Here is a 14,866-nt window from a genome sequence, read left to right as displayed (position 1 = left end):
TTATTTTTTTTTTATTATTGTAGTTGTATATACGGTGGAGTTTCAAAAACGTGGATTGCCTCATGCTCATTTGTGCTTATTTATGCATGCCGACCACAAACTTCCAACCGTTGATTATATCGATCCATTCATTTCTGCCGAAATACCAGACAAAGACAAAGATCCAGAGTTATATTCTCTTATAAGTGAGTTCATGATTCATGGTCCTTGTGGTGTTGAAAATATGAACTGTCCATGCATGGTTGACGGAAAGTGTTCTAAAAAATTTCCAAAGAAATTTCGTGAATCTACATGCATAGATGGTGATGGTTTTCCTATTTATAGAAGACGCAACAATGGTTTTTTTTGTTGACAAGTCAGATGTCAAGTTAGATAATCGAAGCGTTGTGCCATACAACAAAATACTTTTACAAAGATATCAAGCACACATCAACGTTGAGTGGTGCAATCAGGCTGGTTCAATCAAATATTTGTTTGAATACATAAACAAAGGTCATGATAGGGCATCAATTTGTTTTGTGCCAACTTATGAAACAAATGACCATGAAAAGAAGGTTGATGAAATCAAAGACTACTATAGTTGTAGATACATATCTGCTTGTGAAGCATCTTGGCGGATTTTTTCTTATGATATACATTATAGGAATCCTTCAGTCATTAGGCTTCCTTTTCATCTTCCTGGATAACAACATGTTATATGTGAGAAAATTGAAGAAATAGAAGGTGTCTTAGATAAACCTTCAGTGGCTGCTTCAATGTTTTTAGAGTGGTTTCGTTGCAATCAAAGTTACCCAGAAGCACGTCAACTAACTTATGTCGAATTCCCTACAAAATTTGTTTGGAAAAGCAACAAACGTATGTGGAAACAAAGAAAAAGAGGGTTTTCAATCGGCAGAATTCATTCAGTTTCTCCTTCTGTTGGGGAAGCTTTTTATTTAAGAATTTTGTTGAACAAGGTGAAAGGTCCAAAAACATTCGAGGATATTAGAACAGTGAATGATGTTGAATACCCTACTTTTAGAGATGCATGCATATGGCCTTTTGGATTATGACAGCGAATATGTTGAAGCAATTGTAGAAGCAAGTTTCACAGGCTCGGGTTATTAGTTACGAAGTTTATTTTGTACAATGTTAATGTCCGAGAGTATGTCTAGACCTGAATTAGTGTGGGAAAGAACATTCACTTACTTGTCATATGACATTCTCTACAACCGACGTCTTACTTTAAAACATCCAAGTATTATCCATTATATTATTTTATAAACAAATGTTAAAGTAATGTAATTTATATCATTTTAACAATATTTTAAATTTTGTAAAGGTTTAGTACTTAATGAAGATCAAATTAAAAACCTAACATTGTTTGAGATCGGAAAGTTTCTTCTCAGAAATAATTCGACTCTAAAAAGGTTTTCAACAATGCCTTTTCCTAATCATGATTGTATATCTTCCGCAAACAATCTTTTACTTAGTGAAGAGCTGGCTTACGACAAGGAGATATTAGCTGAAGAGTTTCATAACCTTTTTTCTTCACTAACTGATGAACAACGTGTTATATATCAAGAAATCATCACGGCGGTTGATAACAACAAAGGAGGCGTGTTTTTCGTTTATGGTTACGGTGGAACTGGAAAAACATATCTTTGGAAGACCTTATGTGCATCTATAAGATCGGAAGGCAAAATTGTTTTAAGTGTTGCTTCAAGTGGAATTGCATCTCTTTTGCTATCAGGATGGAGGACTGCTCACTCCCGATTTCAAATTCCTATAAATTTAGATGAGGATTCTTTTTGCTTCATAAAGCCAGACAGCGACCTTGCACGTTTATTACAAGAAACATCACTTATTATCTTGGATGAAGCTCCAATGGTACATAAACATGGATTTGAAGCTTTGGACCTATCGTTAAAAGACATCTTTAGATCTGCATCTGGAGCATCATCAGAATTACCATTTGGTGGAAAAGTTATAGTTTTTGGAGGAGATTTCTGACAAATACTACCGGTGGTCCCAGGTGGAAGTAGACAACAAATTGTAAATGCTTCTTTAAGTTCGTCTTACATCTGGAGAAATTGCAGGGTCCTTAAATTGACAAAAAACTTGAGGTTGAGTACCTCAAATGATTCAGTTGAAATAGAGAAAACTAGGGACTTTGCAAAATGGCTTTTGGATATAGGGAAAGGTAATGTTGGTGGTATCAATGACGGTGATGCAAAAATACAAATACCCGAAGATCTTCTCATCAAAGACTCATCAGATCCCATTAATAGAGTTTGTATATCCGTATATTCTAGATCATTTCAATGATGAAAATTTCTTCCATCAAAGAGCAATCCTGGCTCCAAAAAATGATGTTGTTCAAGAAATTAACGACCGGTTGCTCTCAGTTTTTCCTGAAGAAGAAAAGCAATATCTAAGTTCAGATAGTATATGTCCAACAGAAATGGTTAATGAGAATTTAGATGACAGTTTATGCTCACCGAATATTCTTAATGGAATTAAAGCTTCAGGTTTGCCCAACCATAGGTTAGTGTTGAAGGTAGGTGTTCCGGTTATGCTTCTTAGAAATATTGATCAAAAAAGTGGACTGTGTAACGGAACTCGATTAAAGGCGGTCTATTTGGGTCAGCGTGTTATACAGGTAGAGATTATATCCGGAAGTCACATTGGAGATCGTCATTATATTCCTAGAATTACATTGATACCTAGAGGCAAAAAAAACTTCACATTAAGGTACAAAGAAGACAATCCACGCTTGCGGTATCTTTTGCAATGACCATAAACAAAAGTCAAGGACAATCTCTCTCCAGAGTTGGTTTGTTTTTGAAAAAACCAGTCTTTACACATGGTCAATTATATGTTGCATTATCAAGAGTTACAAGACGAGATGGCCTCAAAGTTGTTATTCTAGATAGTGATGGTAATCTTTTAAATACAACATCAAATGTTGTATACAAAGAAGTTTTTAGAAATTTGTAAAGTATGTTTATATATTTTTTTTGTACATCTTTCATGTCAAATTATTTAGTTTGTTATTTATTTACTTATTTTTATTATTTACATTAATCTCTATTATTTCATACTCTAAACAAACATTTCATAGGACATTTTAAAAAATGAAGATGTTGACTTATATTTCCTAAACAACTTACTAAATTGAAACTTATGTTCATAAAATTAAAAATCGAACTGACAAGCGTCAAAATATTATTATTTTAAATTACTTGGTTACATGTTTTTTTCTATTCTTTAAAAAATCATACATCTGTTATGAATAATTCATTCGGTGGATGACAATTATATGCACAGTAAAAGCGCACAGTAAAGGAAATAATTCATTCGAATTATTATTTATAGGCCCCACCAGTTTTGTTTTTATTTCCTTTTCTTTTCTATATAAACAGCATTCGATCTTGTGATTCAATATACGAAAAAAGAGAAAATATTCTGTAAGAAAGAAGAGGGGATACTAAGAGAGATATATTTCATATTGAGGAAGTTTTGATCTCTAGTTTTATAACACGTTATCAGCACGAGCGCTGTCAACCAAGCAAATCAACAAAAGCAAAGGAGCTATTACCATACTCAATGTAAGAATTTCATATATTTAAATATATATACATATATATAGGTTGAAAGCCTAAGGGTGCACCAGTGAGTTGTAAAACCATACACCTTTAGGATGATCTTTTAGATCCCGTTTCTCCTTTATATATATGTATACTTATAATATAGTTCTGTGATAAATTAAAATTAGTACAGAGAACCTATTGCTCTGGAGATATAATAATCATGGGACTACTAACATTTATTTATGTACCTAACATTTTTGTTTATGCATCTAATATTTATTTATGCCATATAACATTTACTGGCTACAGTGAACTGTTTCAAAACGTATCATGGAAGCCTTAACCAAACGTATGGTGTAAGCTTAAATTTTCTTATCTATATAAGAAACTCACTACTCGAGCTAATCTACACATAAGCTACAACTTCTGATATAATTCAACTCATACCCAAAATAACCCATACCCAAACTTTTCTTAGTTCAACAAAACCAAATATTCAAATGGCAAATCTTTCAGTAGCATATGCTGAATCTTCAAATGCAGCAAACATTCATCGATTCCTTCGGTTTACTGATTTACCCAATCGTGAGAGGTATCTAAAACTCAAGAATCTTGAAGTTTTTTCTATTAGCGGTATTGATTGGTATCAGATGGAAATGTTTGATCCAAGTGGTTTACTGGCGAGATTACTACCACCTAATACGCCCTGGCGTCGTTTCTTCGACATCCTAGAACCGTCATACGATGAACTTGTATATGAGTTCTTGTCCACTTTCTATTTCAAATATGATAAAAGTCTTACCGATGAATCTATTCATTTTCGACTTTGTGGACAATCTTATAATATGTCATTAACAGAATTCGCAGTTCATCTGGGCATATATACAGATGAAGAAGTTAAACAACCTATTTTTACGGAGGCATCAACCTCTTATTCCCCTGAGGAAATGAAAGAATACTGGCTAAGCCATTCATCGAAAGAGTGGTGTAACAATAATAATTCTATGAAATTCATAGACCCTCGTTATCAATATATGCATCGTGTTTTAGCCAACACTATCACGGGGCGCAAGAATAATCAACATAGGGTTAGTGCTACCGACCTTTTCCATCTGCATAGTATTTTTGAGCAAGTTCCTTGTAATATTGCCCACGAGCTTGCTACATATCTTTTAAATCAACAAACAAATCCTCTGAGAAGTCTCATGGGAGGGTCTTACATTACAAAAATAGCAAAATCATTAGGTGTCTTAAGTAATCAGATTATCCAAGGATTATCTCCACCAAAGGCATCTGGGATTGTAAATTTTAACTCTGTTAGGCTAACCCCTGTTCATAATTATATACTAAATCAACCATTCCAGTCGGAGGAAGCTCAAGTTATCTTAGAAAGTACCTCAACACAAAATTTACAACAATCATTGTTGCAGCTTCCTCGACCGTCTTTTTATCGATTTGATCTACAACCACAGCTGCCACCCGTACAAGAACATATTACAACTAACCTATCTCAACCGAACATCTTACAAAACATCTCACCTTTAGTTTTCGAGGAAGATTCAACGATGCAACAAACTTTGTTTGATGAAAACATGATATTCCAAGAGCAGTTAGCATCAGAATCATTTTTGCAATCACCATTACCGCAACAGTTTTTCCAATCACTATTAAACGAAGTAGAACAACAACTGCCACCAATTAATATAACAGAATCATGTACGGTACCTCAATTGAATCTACCTTCAGATTCAATAGGAGTCGAAGTGGCTAGGTTAAACGATCAGATTCGAAATTTGTCTAAACAAATAAAACGACTGACAGAAAGAAATAAATGGTTGGAAGACATGCTAAAACAAATAGCTAATAGTATGCAACTAACTCTACCACCTTCACCACCTTATGATTCTGAGTCTGAATTTGATTCATTATATAATGTAAGTTTGTTCAAATCATAATAGACTATCAAATTATTATGATTAAATTGTTTAATACATACATTCTATTTTGTGTTTTTACTTACAAGTAATACATATATGATCATAAATAAGAAGTTTATGAATCATAATCAGTTGGCATGACCGGTTAGACCACACCGAGTAAAATAATAATGTAAAATGTATTGAAGAACTAACAGATCCTTCTAGAAAATTATAAAATGTAATTTTTGTTCTCAAGAAAAGTTAATCAATGAAAGTAGGGTGTAAATCCCTAAGTATTCTGGAATAAGCAAAGGATATACATATCCAACATGATACCGTTTAGTGTTTTTAAATCGATGCATCGTCTAAATGGTTATCAAATCCACAACCTGAAGTTTGTGTGATTATGGCTTAGCTAATGTGATAGCAAGCATATTATTCCAGATTGATATAATGATTTTGATAATAAATCAATTTCACATAATGATCATTGCAATACACGTAAAACTTCATGTAGTTTGGACATGATTTATTGAGACAATCACTGGATGTGTTTGCAAAGTGTATGATCATGAGAGCAAAAGTTCATGTATCAATTCACATCAAGCCAATAAGTTATAATTCTCCCCATATAGTTGGTTTTTGGTCAGGAACCAAAGATGTCTCATCAAAGGTTATGGTTGTGCGACATATATTAAAACTCACCGCACAAAGATGGGACTTCTAAAAGGTTTGAGAATATGTTGGGTATAAACAATCGTCTGTGATTGAATACTTAAAGCCATTAGTGAGAAATTCGTTCATGGCTCATTGGTTTTCACTTTAGTGAATGAATGTTCCCAACATTAGGGGGAGATAACAAGCAGTTGGAAAGTGAAAAGTGAAATGAATTATCATGTCATCTTGATCCTCAGACTATAAACTATGAACTAGAAGGTTAAAGTATAATTCATTTTCCAGTATTTAAATAGTCTGGTAATATAAAGAGAATTGATACATGTCTTATGAAAGTAATGAATTACTGGATACTAAATGTTTACATGAAAGTCCTCAAGGATTTAATTTATTAAAATCATGTAAAATAAGTTCTCGAGAATGATATGATTGTTGTATACAGATTCATATTTGAATACGTTGAATATAATTGGAACTCCTGATGAGTATCCTAAAGCATTTAAGTGCTTATAAGGTTAAGTGAAAATATCTTATGGATATAATTCTTGTGCACCAATAAACATACATAGAATACCTGTACTTGGTGATTATGGTATCTCAATGTACAATGTATAAGCATGGTACAATATGTATTATACAAATGATGCAAGTGTTCAAGACATCTTTGCATATGATGTAGAAATCAATGAGGAGGTTTATGTAATAGAACTCCTAAGAGTGCATGCACATACATTTCAAAGTGAAAAGAAGTAAGTGAATGATTGTAAATGTCTGAAGCTTTGGTTTCAAAACCTCATGAATGTATCTTTATAAACTTAAAAAGGATAGTATGGATAAAATAGTTGGATTGAGTGTTGTACAACTCATTAGATATTATGATAAAGAGCAATATGAGTTTGATAATATCATCCATCTTTATCAAAAGTCCTCTCCTAAAAGTTCACTATAATCCCAGTTTACAGTGATGATATCTGGGCACCATCGAGAGAATCTGTCGAGCTTTTAGAGGGATAATTTTTGAAAGACCTTGATATAATGTAATTATTGTTCGACCTGTAGTTCAGGCATGAAGGTAAGTCCATCTAGAATATATCGGGTCGGTTTTAGTATGAACAAAGCTTATCTTTTATGTACGTTAAAGGTTATTCAGTCACTTCTTATAACAGATGACTACTTTGATCTCCTACCAAAGTTGAGATTCCGAGTCAAGAAATATTATAGATAATCACAATTGTGCATTAATATTTCTTGCTAGCTATTCAGCTTATATATATATATATATATATTTATTTATATATCTTGGATGAATTTATTGGTGTGATATCGCATGTGTCAAGCAAGGAGACATTAGAATGTGTTAAAACAAATATTTCAATACATCTAAGGTATGTAAGATATGAATTTATATTTTTCTAACCTATCAAAACAAGCTTGGTTAGTTTTGTAAATGTAGGGAATGTAACAAATCACAGTTATGGATCTTATGATATTTATTTATAAGAAGAGGCACTAGAAGGCTCATATGAAGATATACAACTTTGCGAACATAAAGAATTACGCATCAAGGAATGAAGTGGCAAAATATTAACTAAAAGATCTACGCAGAAGGCTTAAACGATACATAATGAAATCAGGGGAGTATTACAAGTTACACTCTTATATACCACCAAGATTTTTGAATATACTCGAGACTTTATTAAAGACAATCAAGTCGAGATGAGATATGTCCAATCCAGCAACAATTCATCCGATCTTTTCACAAAAGCACTACCTACAGCAACTTTCAGGAAACACGTTCATGACATTGGCATGCGTCACTTATGGAGAATATGATGCCTTACAAATTGCAACTTGAGGGGGAGCTATAGACTGCACTCTTTTTCCCTTAGCTAAGGTTTTTTCCCACTGGGTTTTTCTTTAGCAAGGTTTTTAATGAGGCAGTACTTAATTACCCCAAAATTTGCAAAGTGTCATCCAAGGGGGAGTGTTATGAATAATTCATTCGGTGGATGACAATTATATGCACAGTAAAAGCGCACAGTAAAGGAAATAATTCATTCGAATTATTATTTATAGGCCCCACCAGTTTTGTTTTTATTTCCTTTTCTTTTCTATATAAACAGCATTCGATCTTGTGATTCAATATACGAAAAAAGAGAAAATATAGGGGATACTAAGTAGGGGTGTTCAAAAGTATCCGTATCCGAAAATCCGATCCGAATTATCCGATATCCGAATCCGAAATATCCGAAATATCGGATATCCGAAATTTCGGATATCCGAAATTCGGATATCCGAATTTTTCGGATTCGGATTCGGATAGTGATTTTCAAAATTTTCGGATATTTCGGATATCCGAAATATCCGAAAAATTTAATTTTCATTTTTTTCGGATATCCGAATATCCGAAGTATCCGAAAATATCCGAAATATCCGAAAAACATCCAAAATATCCGAAAAACATCCGAAAATTTATATTCGGATATCCGAAACTATCCAGAATATCCGTTTCCGAATATGAAAAAAATAATAAAAAAATAAAAATTAAATAAAAAGTTGGATTTTCGGATATCCGATTCACTATCCGAATCCGTATCCGAAAATTCGGATATCCGAATTTCGGATATCCGAAATTTCGGATACGGATTCGGATAGTGAAATCTACTATCCGAAAATTTAGGATATCCGAAATTCGGATATCCGAATTTTCGGATATCCGGTTTTGAACACCCCTAAATTACTAAGAGAGATATATTTCATATTGAGGAAGTTTTGATCTCTAGTTTTATAACAACATCATATTTATTCATATGTTTTAAATTTTATTTTTTGAACCGTGTGTTACACGGGATATAAGCCGGTCTCACTCTAGAGGGTGTTTGGGATTCCTTATTTTGAGGGTAAAGGACTTTTGAAGGGCAAAAGTCCTTTTGAAAGTGTTTGGCTTTTCTTCTTATGTGAGAGGGATTTGCCAAAAGTTAGAAATTCCTGACTTATTTTGGCCAAAAGGACTTTTCAAAAGTTGAAAATAAGGTAAGCCAAACATGCCCCTAATATTTCAATTCCCGCTCACTCCCCTCTCCATTTTGAAACTCAGATTTCTCTCTCTCACAAGTTTTACATCTTGTTCAAAAGAATCCCTAAATCGTAGAAGCAAGATTGGATCTAGAAATGAATAGATTTGGCGACGGCGGCTAGGGTTTCGCCGCTTGTAGGAATCTGCCAACTGCAGCAGCTCTTATGGAAAAACTAGAGAGTAAGAATCTTGATCTTTTTATGAGTACTTTAATTTTTGTTTGTTTGTATCATATCAAATATACATATTCTTCGAGTGTATTGTTAGGTATAGGTGGTTTTTGTGACCCTGATTATGATAAGTTGATTTAATGTTTGTATTGTAAAATAATAATAATGGCATATTATTAGCACTTAAATAAATTGAAGTTATCAATATTGGGTTTTGCTTAAGGAATCTGATTTTTGGCCTTGCTTATCGTGACTAAACTGAGCTATTATATATGCAGCAGGTCATTAGTGGCCATTTGGGGTGGGTGAGTTTAGTCCAAATAACAAGTGGTTCTCTGCAGATCGAACGATTAAGGTAATTGTTTTATTCAATAATGAGTGCTTCTATACATATTTTCTTGAAACTGACACTAAAGGATTTTTTTTTGACAGATTTGGGATACTGGATCAGGACGGTTAAGGTTGACACTATAGAACAAGTTAGAGGTACGGTTCTTAAACTAACGTATATTCCCGGTTAGTTGGTTACACATTTTGACCCGCTACATGTGCCACCTCAGATGATGCCATACACTTAGCATCTGAAACAAATATCGAATTTCTCATATTGCAGGTCTCGCTGTTAGCATCAGGCATACCTACATACATGTTCTCTGCTGCTGGTGATGACAAACAAATTAAATGCTTGCTGGGACCTAGAACAGAACAAGATTTTAGCTATTTGCTTTTAATTGATTTACTTTTGGGTCAATAATCAGATCTGTCAACTGGCTAAGTCAAGCTCTAAAGCAATTTTCCTCCAAGTGAACTATGAAGAACTCAAACCCAATCTCCATATTCATCTTCTGTCTTTTCTCAGATTCCACAAAGGCCAAGATTTGCAGCTTTAGCTGCATTGTTTCAATTGTAAGTTTTCTTTACTTTTAGTTTTGATTTAATGGTAGTCACATTTTGATTTAAAAAAATTGTAGTCGTCGTCTTTGGCGTTCGCTTTATAAGACTCATCTTATTTAATTTGTCATGCCTTTTGCAATCAGTTGCTATTGATTTTCAGTTTCAAATGTGTTTCTGTATAAACAAGCCTATTCGGATTAAGATATCAACATAATAATTAATGTTAAAAGAAATGGGTCGAGTCTCAAGTCTTTGTGTTAAAATGTTCATCCAGGAAGACTTCGTATTGCTGCAAGTTCCCTTTTTAGGTTGGATGGCAGCAGCAGCTTTAAACCGTCTTCCGACTAAAAGAAAAAGTCTCAAGGGGAATTCCGGTGAGAGTGCAAATCATCTATTTCTAACTTGCAGGTTTGCTAGAAAAGCATAAAGTGAGGCCACAAGTGGGTGTAAAGCGTAAAAAGGCCGCTCGATCTCCCAAAGGCATGATCCTCTTCGCTGGAGGTAAGAATGTGGTGCGTTTAAAAAGCCCGAAACCATAAAATTTTCAACTCAAGGCACAAGAGAACTTGTGGAAAAGATAAAAGTCTTTTTCGTTTTTAAGAATAAAAAATAGAGGGAAGATAGATCAATTAGCTTGGTTGTCTTGGTACATAAACTTGCTGTATCTTTTCTTCCTAGCTGAGACGCAAGGAAGTAAAATTTTAATAAAAATAATAAAACATTGAATAAACAAAGGAGTTCACCAAGTTACAAAATATCATAAATCTTTAAAGTAAACCACAAGTTTTATGCTCTTTGGAGAAAATGTGACGATATATATATATATATACAAACCTCCAAACAAACTGCTAAAAAGACCAACTAATTAACTACACTCAAAAAGACATTATATATAATATGCATTATTTAGATACAAGTACCATAAATTAACACAAGTTCATCGACTGAGAACAACATTACAAGTTCTACAAATACTCCGATGATCTTGGTTCCAACTAGAACCAAACAGACCCGTCCTGCTTCGGTTCTGTGTAATCCGTACCCAAAGAAGACCCAAACATCATTTTGAAACAATCTTGCTGACCAATGTTATTGAAATGGTGAGCTTGTTGTGAATGGGTTATGTTAGAATCAAATCCATGGTGAAGAAAGTTGTTTTCTTGAAACTGGATGCTTGACTGACCACGAAACGAGTCGTTTAATCTTGCAATTGGATGCTTGATGGTCAAAGAAACGGGTCATGCTGCGTGTTGTTTTCTTGAAACTGGATGCTTGATTGTTGAAGAAACGGGTCGTTTGAGCCAGAGTGATTTCTGGGGTGAGGTTTCGTGTTGTTTTCTTGAATATTATTGTCATAAAACGACATCAGGTCGTTAATCATCTTCTGCCCGTCTTCAGATACTCCAAGAGCCGTTGGACTTGGATCAAAAGAAGACAATGCAGGTTCGACCATTAACGAACCACCAGCTTGCTTTGGCTGGACGAAGTTAAAGTTAGGAACCCCGACAAACTGAGCCGATGAGCCACGGGCGCTCTATATGGGCAGTTCATCTGATGATTATCTCTCGAGGGTCGGTCCAGAAACCCATTAAGAGGTTGGTTATAAGGACAATTCAAGAACTTGCAAGTGTAGATCTTGTGCTCAACTACTTGGTTTGCCGGAGGGGTTTTCCTCTTTCTATCAGTCAACAACCCGAGATTTGGTTTGACATCTCTGACGTCAAAGTTGGGTTCCGGTTCATGTTGACTGCTTCAACATCATACTCACCAGCATCATCATTAACTGCAAACGAACCACTCCATCCTGACGGCGTAACCGGCGGACATAATTCAGGGTAAAGTTCTCTGGCCAACGCCTTCTCCTGGTTAATCACGGCTAGCCACGTTGCACTCTCCTTTGCAGTCATCTTATCCTGTAAACACTTGGACTGTCTCACGAGCTTCCTAATCTTAGCCATATCTGGAAACATATGCTTAATCACTGCAAGTCAACACGCCTACTTTCCACGCCTTTTTCAAATCACGTGGCTTCTTATATGGCGGAGGCCCTGCTTGATCCTTCTGCAGCCCTAACTGCGGCCACCACTCTTCATTCCCAGCCCCTTTTTCAAAGGAAACTGCCGCTAAGGCGGATGACAATGCTGCATAAGAACCGACAACAATGAGCCCAGAGTCGTGTCTTGAAGCTCTTGCAAGGTGTGTGGCGTAGGCCCGATTGAAACTGCAGCCTCGTTTTCTCCTGCAACCGAGTTAGCAGCTTGGAACTTGGCTACGGCCGCAGGCCCATTATGATCAAACCTCACTTTCTCCTTCCACCATTCCCAGAGATTATCCGAAGCACGGCTTTCCTTTCTCCGGTATAATCTCGTACACAAAACCTTGAGCTTTGCAAACTTCCATCATCTTCAACATGTACTTCAATATCCCATCTTGTGCTCTAGACATCTTCTTCCTGAAAGGGATTTACAGATGCTTTTTTTACTTGAATTTCGAAGGTGCTGATTTCACCCAGTAAGTAATATGCTTATCGGGTTTTTTAGTCATCACTGTATCAGGGACCGACTCTCATTTCCGGTTGTTAGTGCACATTTTAGTAGTATTTTATATTTGTAATGATGAGTAACAAACAAAGACTATTCATCACCTTTTGAAAAGAAAAGAAAAGGTTTATCAATCAAGTTAAAAAACACAACCTAAGTGCCATTTTTGTTATGCAGATCCTAGCTTATTTGAACCCAGATCCAGGAACAATTTGAGCATGGAGAGGTGTTTGTATTGTATTGGATGATGGAGGAGAGGTACTCTACTAGCAGGAACAATGTCCCCTTTTGTACACTCTCTTCATAAATCAATGACTTAACGAAGAAATCATCACTAGCGTGAATATTCATTCTTGCTTCGGGTCAGGACGTCCAGTAATGCTAGGTCTTTAAATGGTGTCCCATAGCGCTCTCAAAAGTTAATTCTCATGTATTGGGTTGTTGTATAGTGATAGGTTGTTAATTGTCTGTTATCGTAGGTTTTAACGTACTGAAGATGACTGCTATTGAAAGTTGTCTTCAAGTTGTAACATTTTGTTGGTTAGTTACAAAATATAGATTTATATATCATGAAAACTTGGTACAGAAATTGGTTAATGGCCGGGGAGAGAATTGTCAGTTGGCTAGCAATGTGTAAGATAACACTGCTTTTGTACGTTTTTGCCCCAAAGCAAATAGAAAGAAGGCTTTATTTATGGCCATGAAAGGGTGTTAACGACCTTAAAAAAGGCCCTTTTTGTCATCTATCTCGTGCTGAGTTCAATTGATTAGGTTTTGTAATCTTATTTGATGTTCACTGGCTTTGTAGAAATTCATGCCTATGTGTGGTTCGAACAAAATATTTTCATCATAAGGTTTGGTATTTGTTTTCAGTTACTGTAGTAACGATTGGTGATATCCTTTACCACTTCAATAACAAACCAAGACCTTTCTTTACCTACCAATGCATCTAAATATAATTCAATTCACGAGATGAGATCAAATACAAACCTTAATATTGGTAAGAACTATAGGAACCAATCACTATTAGACATGTGTCCTTCATTAAAAAAATTAGACAAGGGTATTTTAGACTTTATCATTCTATTTTTTGTATTTAATTAATTTTAAATTTTAATTATCCCCTATATTCATGCAATATTTCAAATCAAAATTTGAAATTTTCCAGAAATCTTCATCTTCGCAGGCAACGAACAAAAAGAATAATACGTAACTTCCCATCTCACTTTCCCATTATCTGCTTGGTGTTCATCTCCTTGTTTTGATAGGTAAATTTGATAGATTCAAACATAGGAAGTTCAATGGAAGGATCATCAGCCATGGAAGTTACCCCAGGTTATTATTTAATCTGCATGTTATAAAAATTACGTTTATTCATGTGCTGATATAGCCGCCGTATGTGATTCGTAGATCAGTTTCTGTTGTGTTTGTTGGTTGGTTTCATTAATTTTTCTCCAAAACCATTTGTGCTATATTAATATGCTGATACGAATCTCAATTTGTATGACATTATTTTTTTGTGCTATATGTTTTTTTCAGTAATACAAAGTCTAGGCTTATGAATACTCAATTTGCTAGTTTCATATTTTGTTTGCATGTGCTATGTTAATGTGCTGAAACGATGCGCCAAACGAATGTTTCAAATTTTGTTCCATGTGCTATGTTAATGTGCTGATACGAATCGCCAAACGCCCGTTTCAAATTTTGTTTCATGTGCTATGTTAAAAAATGACTTCAATACAATAAACAAGAACAACAATAATCACACATTTGACCATAACACGTTTGACCGTTATAAGTTTTAATTTTTCTTTGTGTGGTTTTTTTTCGTGAATCGTTTATGGGGAGGGGGCGAATGGCACGAACAAGCAACAATAATCAGCACCCTTTCAACACACATCAACAAGAACAGTCAGCACCATCTCCGTGAACAATATCACACATCTCCGTGAACAAGAACAGTCAGCACCCTCCGAACAATATCAGCACCATATCCGTGAACAAGAACAGTCAACACCAT

General features: G+C 34.9%; 1 protein-coding gene and 1 pseudogene across 1 annotated transcript; one reads left to right on the top strand and one right to left on the bottom strand.

The window, feature by feature from the left end:
• Positions 1 to 2,200: 2,200 nt before the first annotated feature.
• Positions 2,201 to 2,776, top strand: LOC110933540. Its single transcript, XM_022176759.1, has one exon. The coding sequence runs from the start codon at positions 2,201 to 2,203 to the stop codon at positions 2,774 to 2,776; it is 576 nt and encodes a 191-aa protein (XP_022032451.1).
• Positions 2,777 to 11,234: 8,458 nt separating this feature from the next.
• On the bottom strand, positions 11,235 to 14,866 carry LOC110933541 (annotated as a pseudogene).

The sequence above is a fragment of the Helianthus annuus genome, chromosome 4 (assembly GCF_002127325.2).
Source record: "Helianthus annuus cultivar XRQ/B chromosome 4, HanXRQr2.0-SUNRISE, whole genome shotgun sequence".
Lineage (NCBI taxonomy): Eukaryota > Viridiplantae > Streptophyta > Magnoliopsida > Asterales > Asteraceae > Helianthus > Helianthus annuus.
The sequence above is the reverse complement of the archived record's forward strand: the minus strand, read 5'-3'. Positions and strand labels throughout refer to the sequence as shown.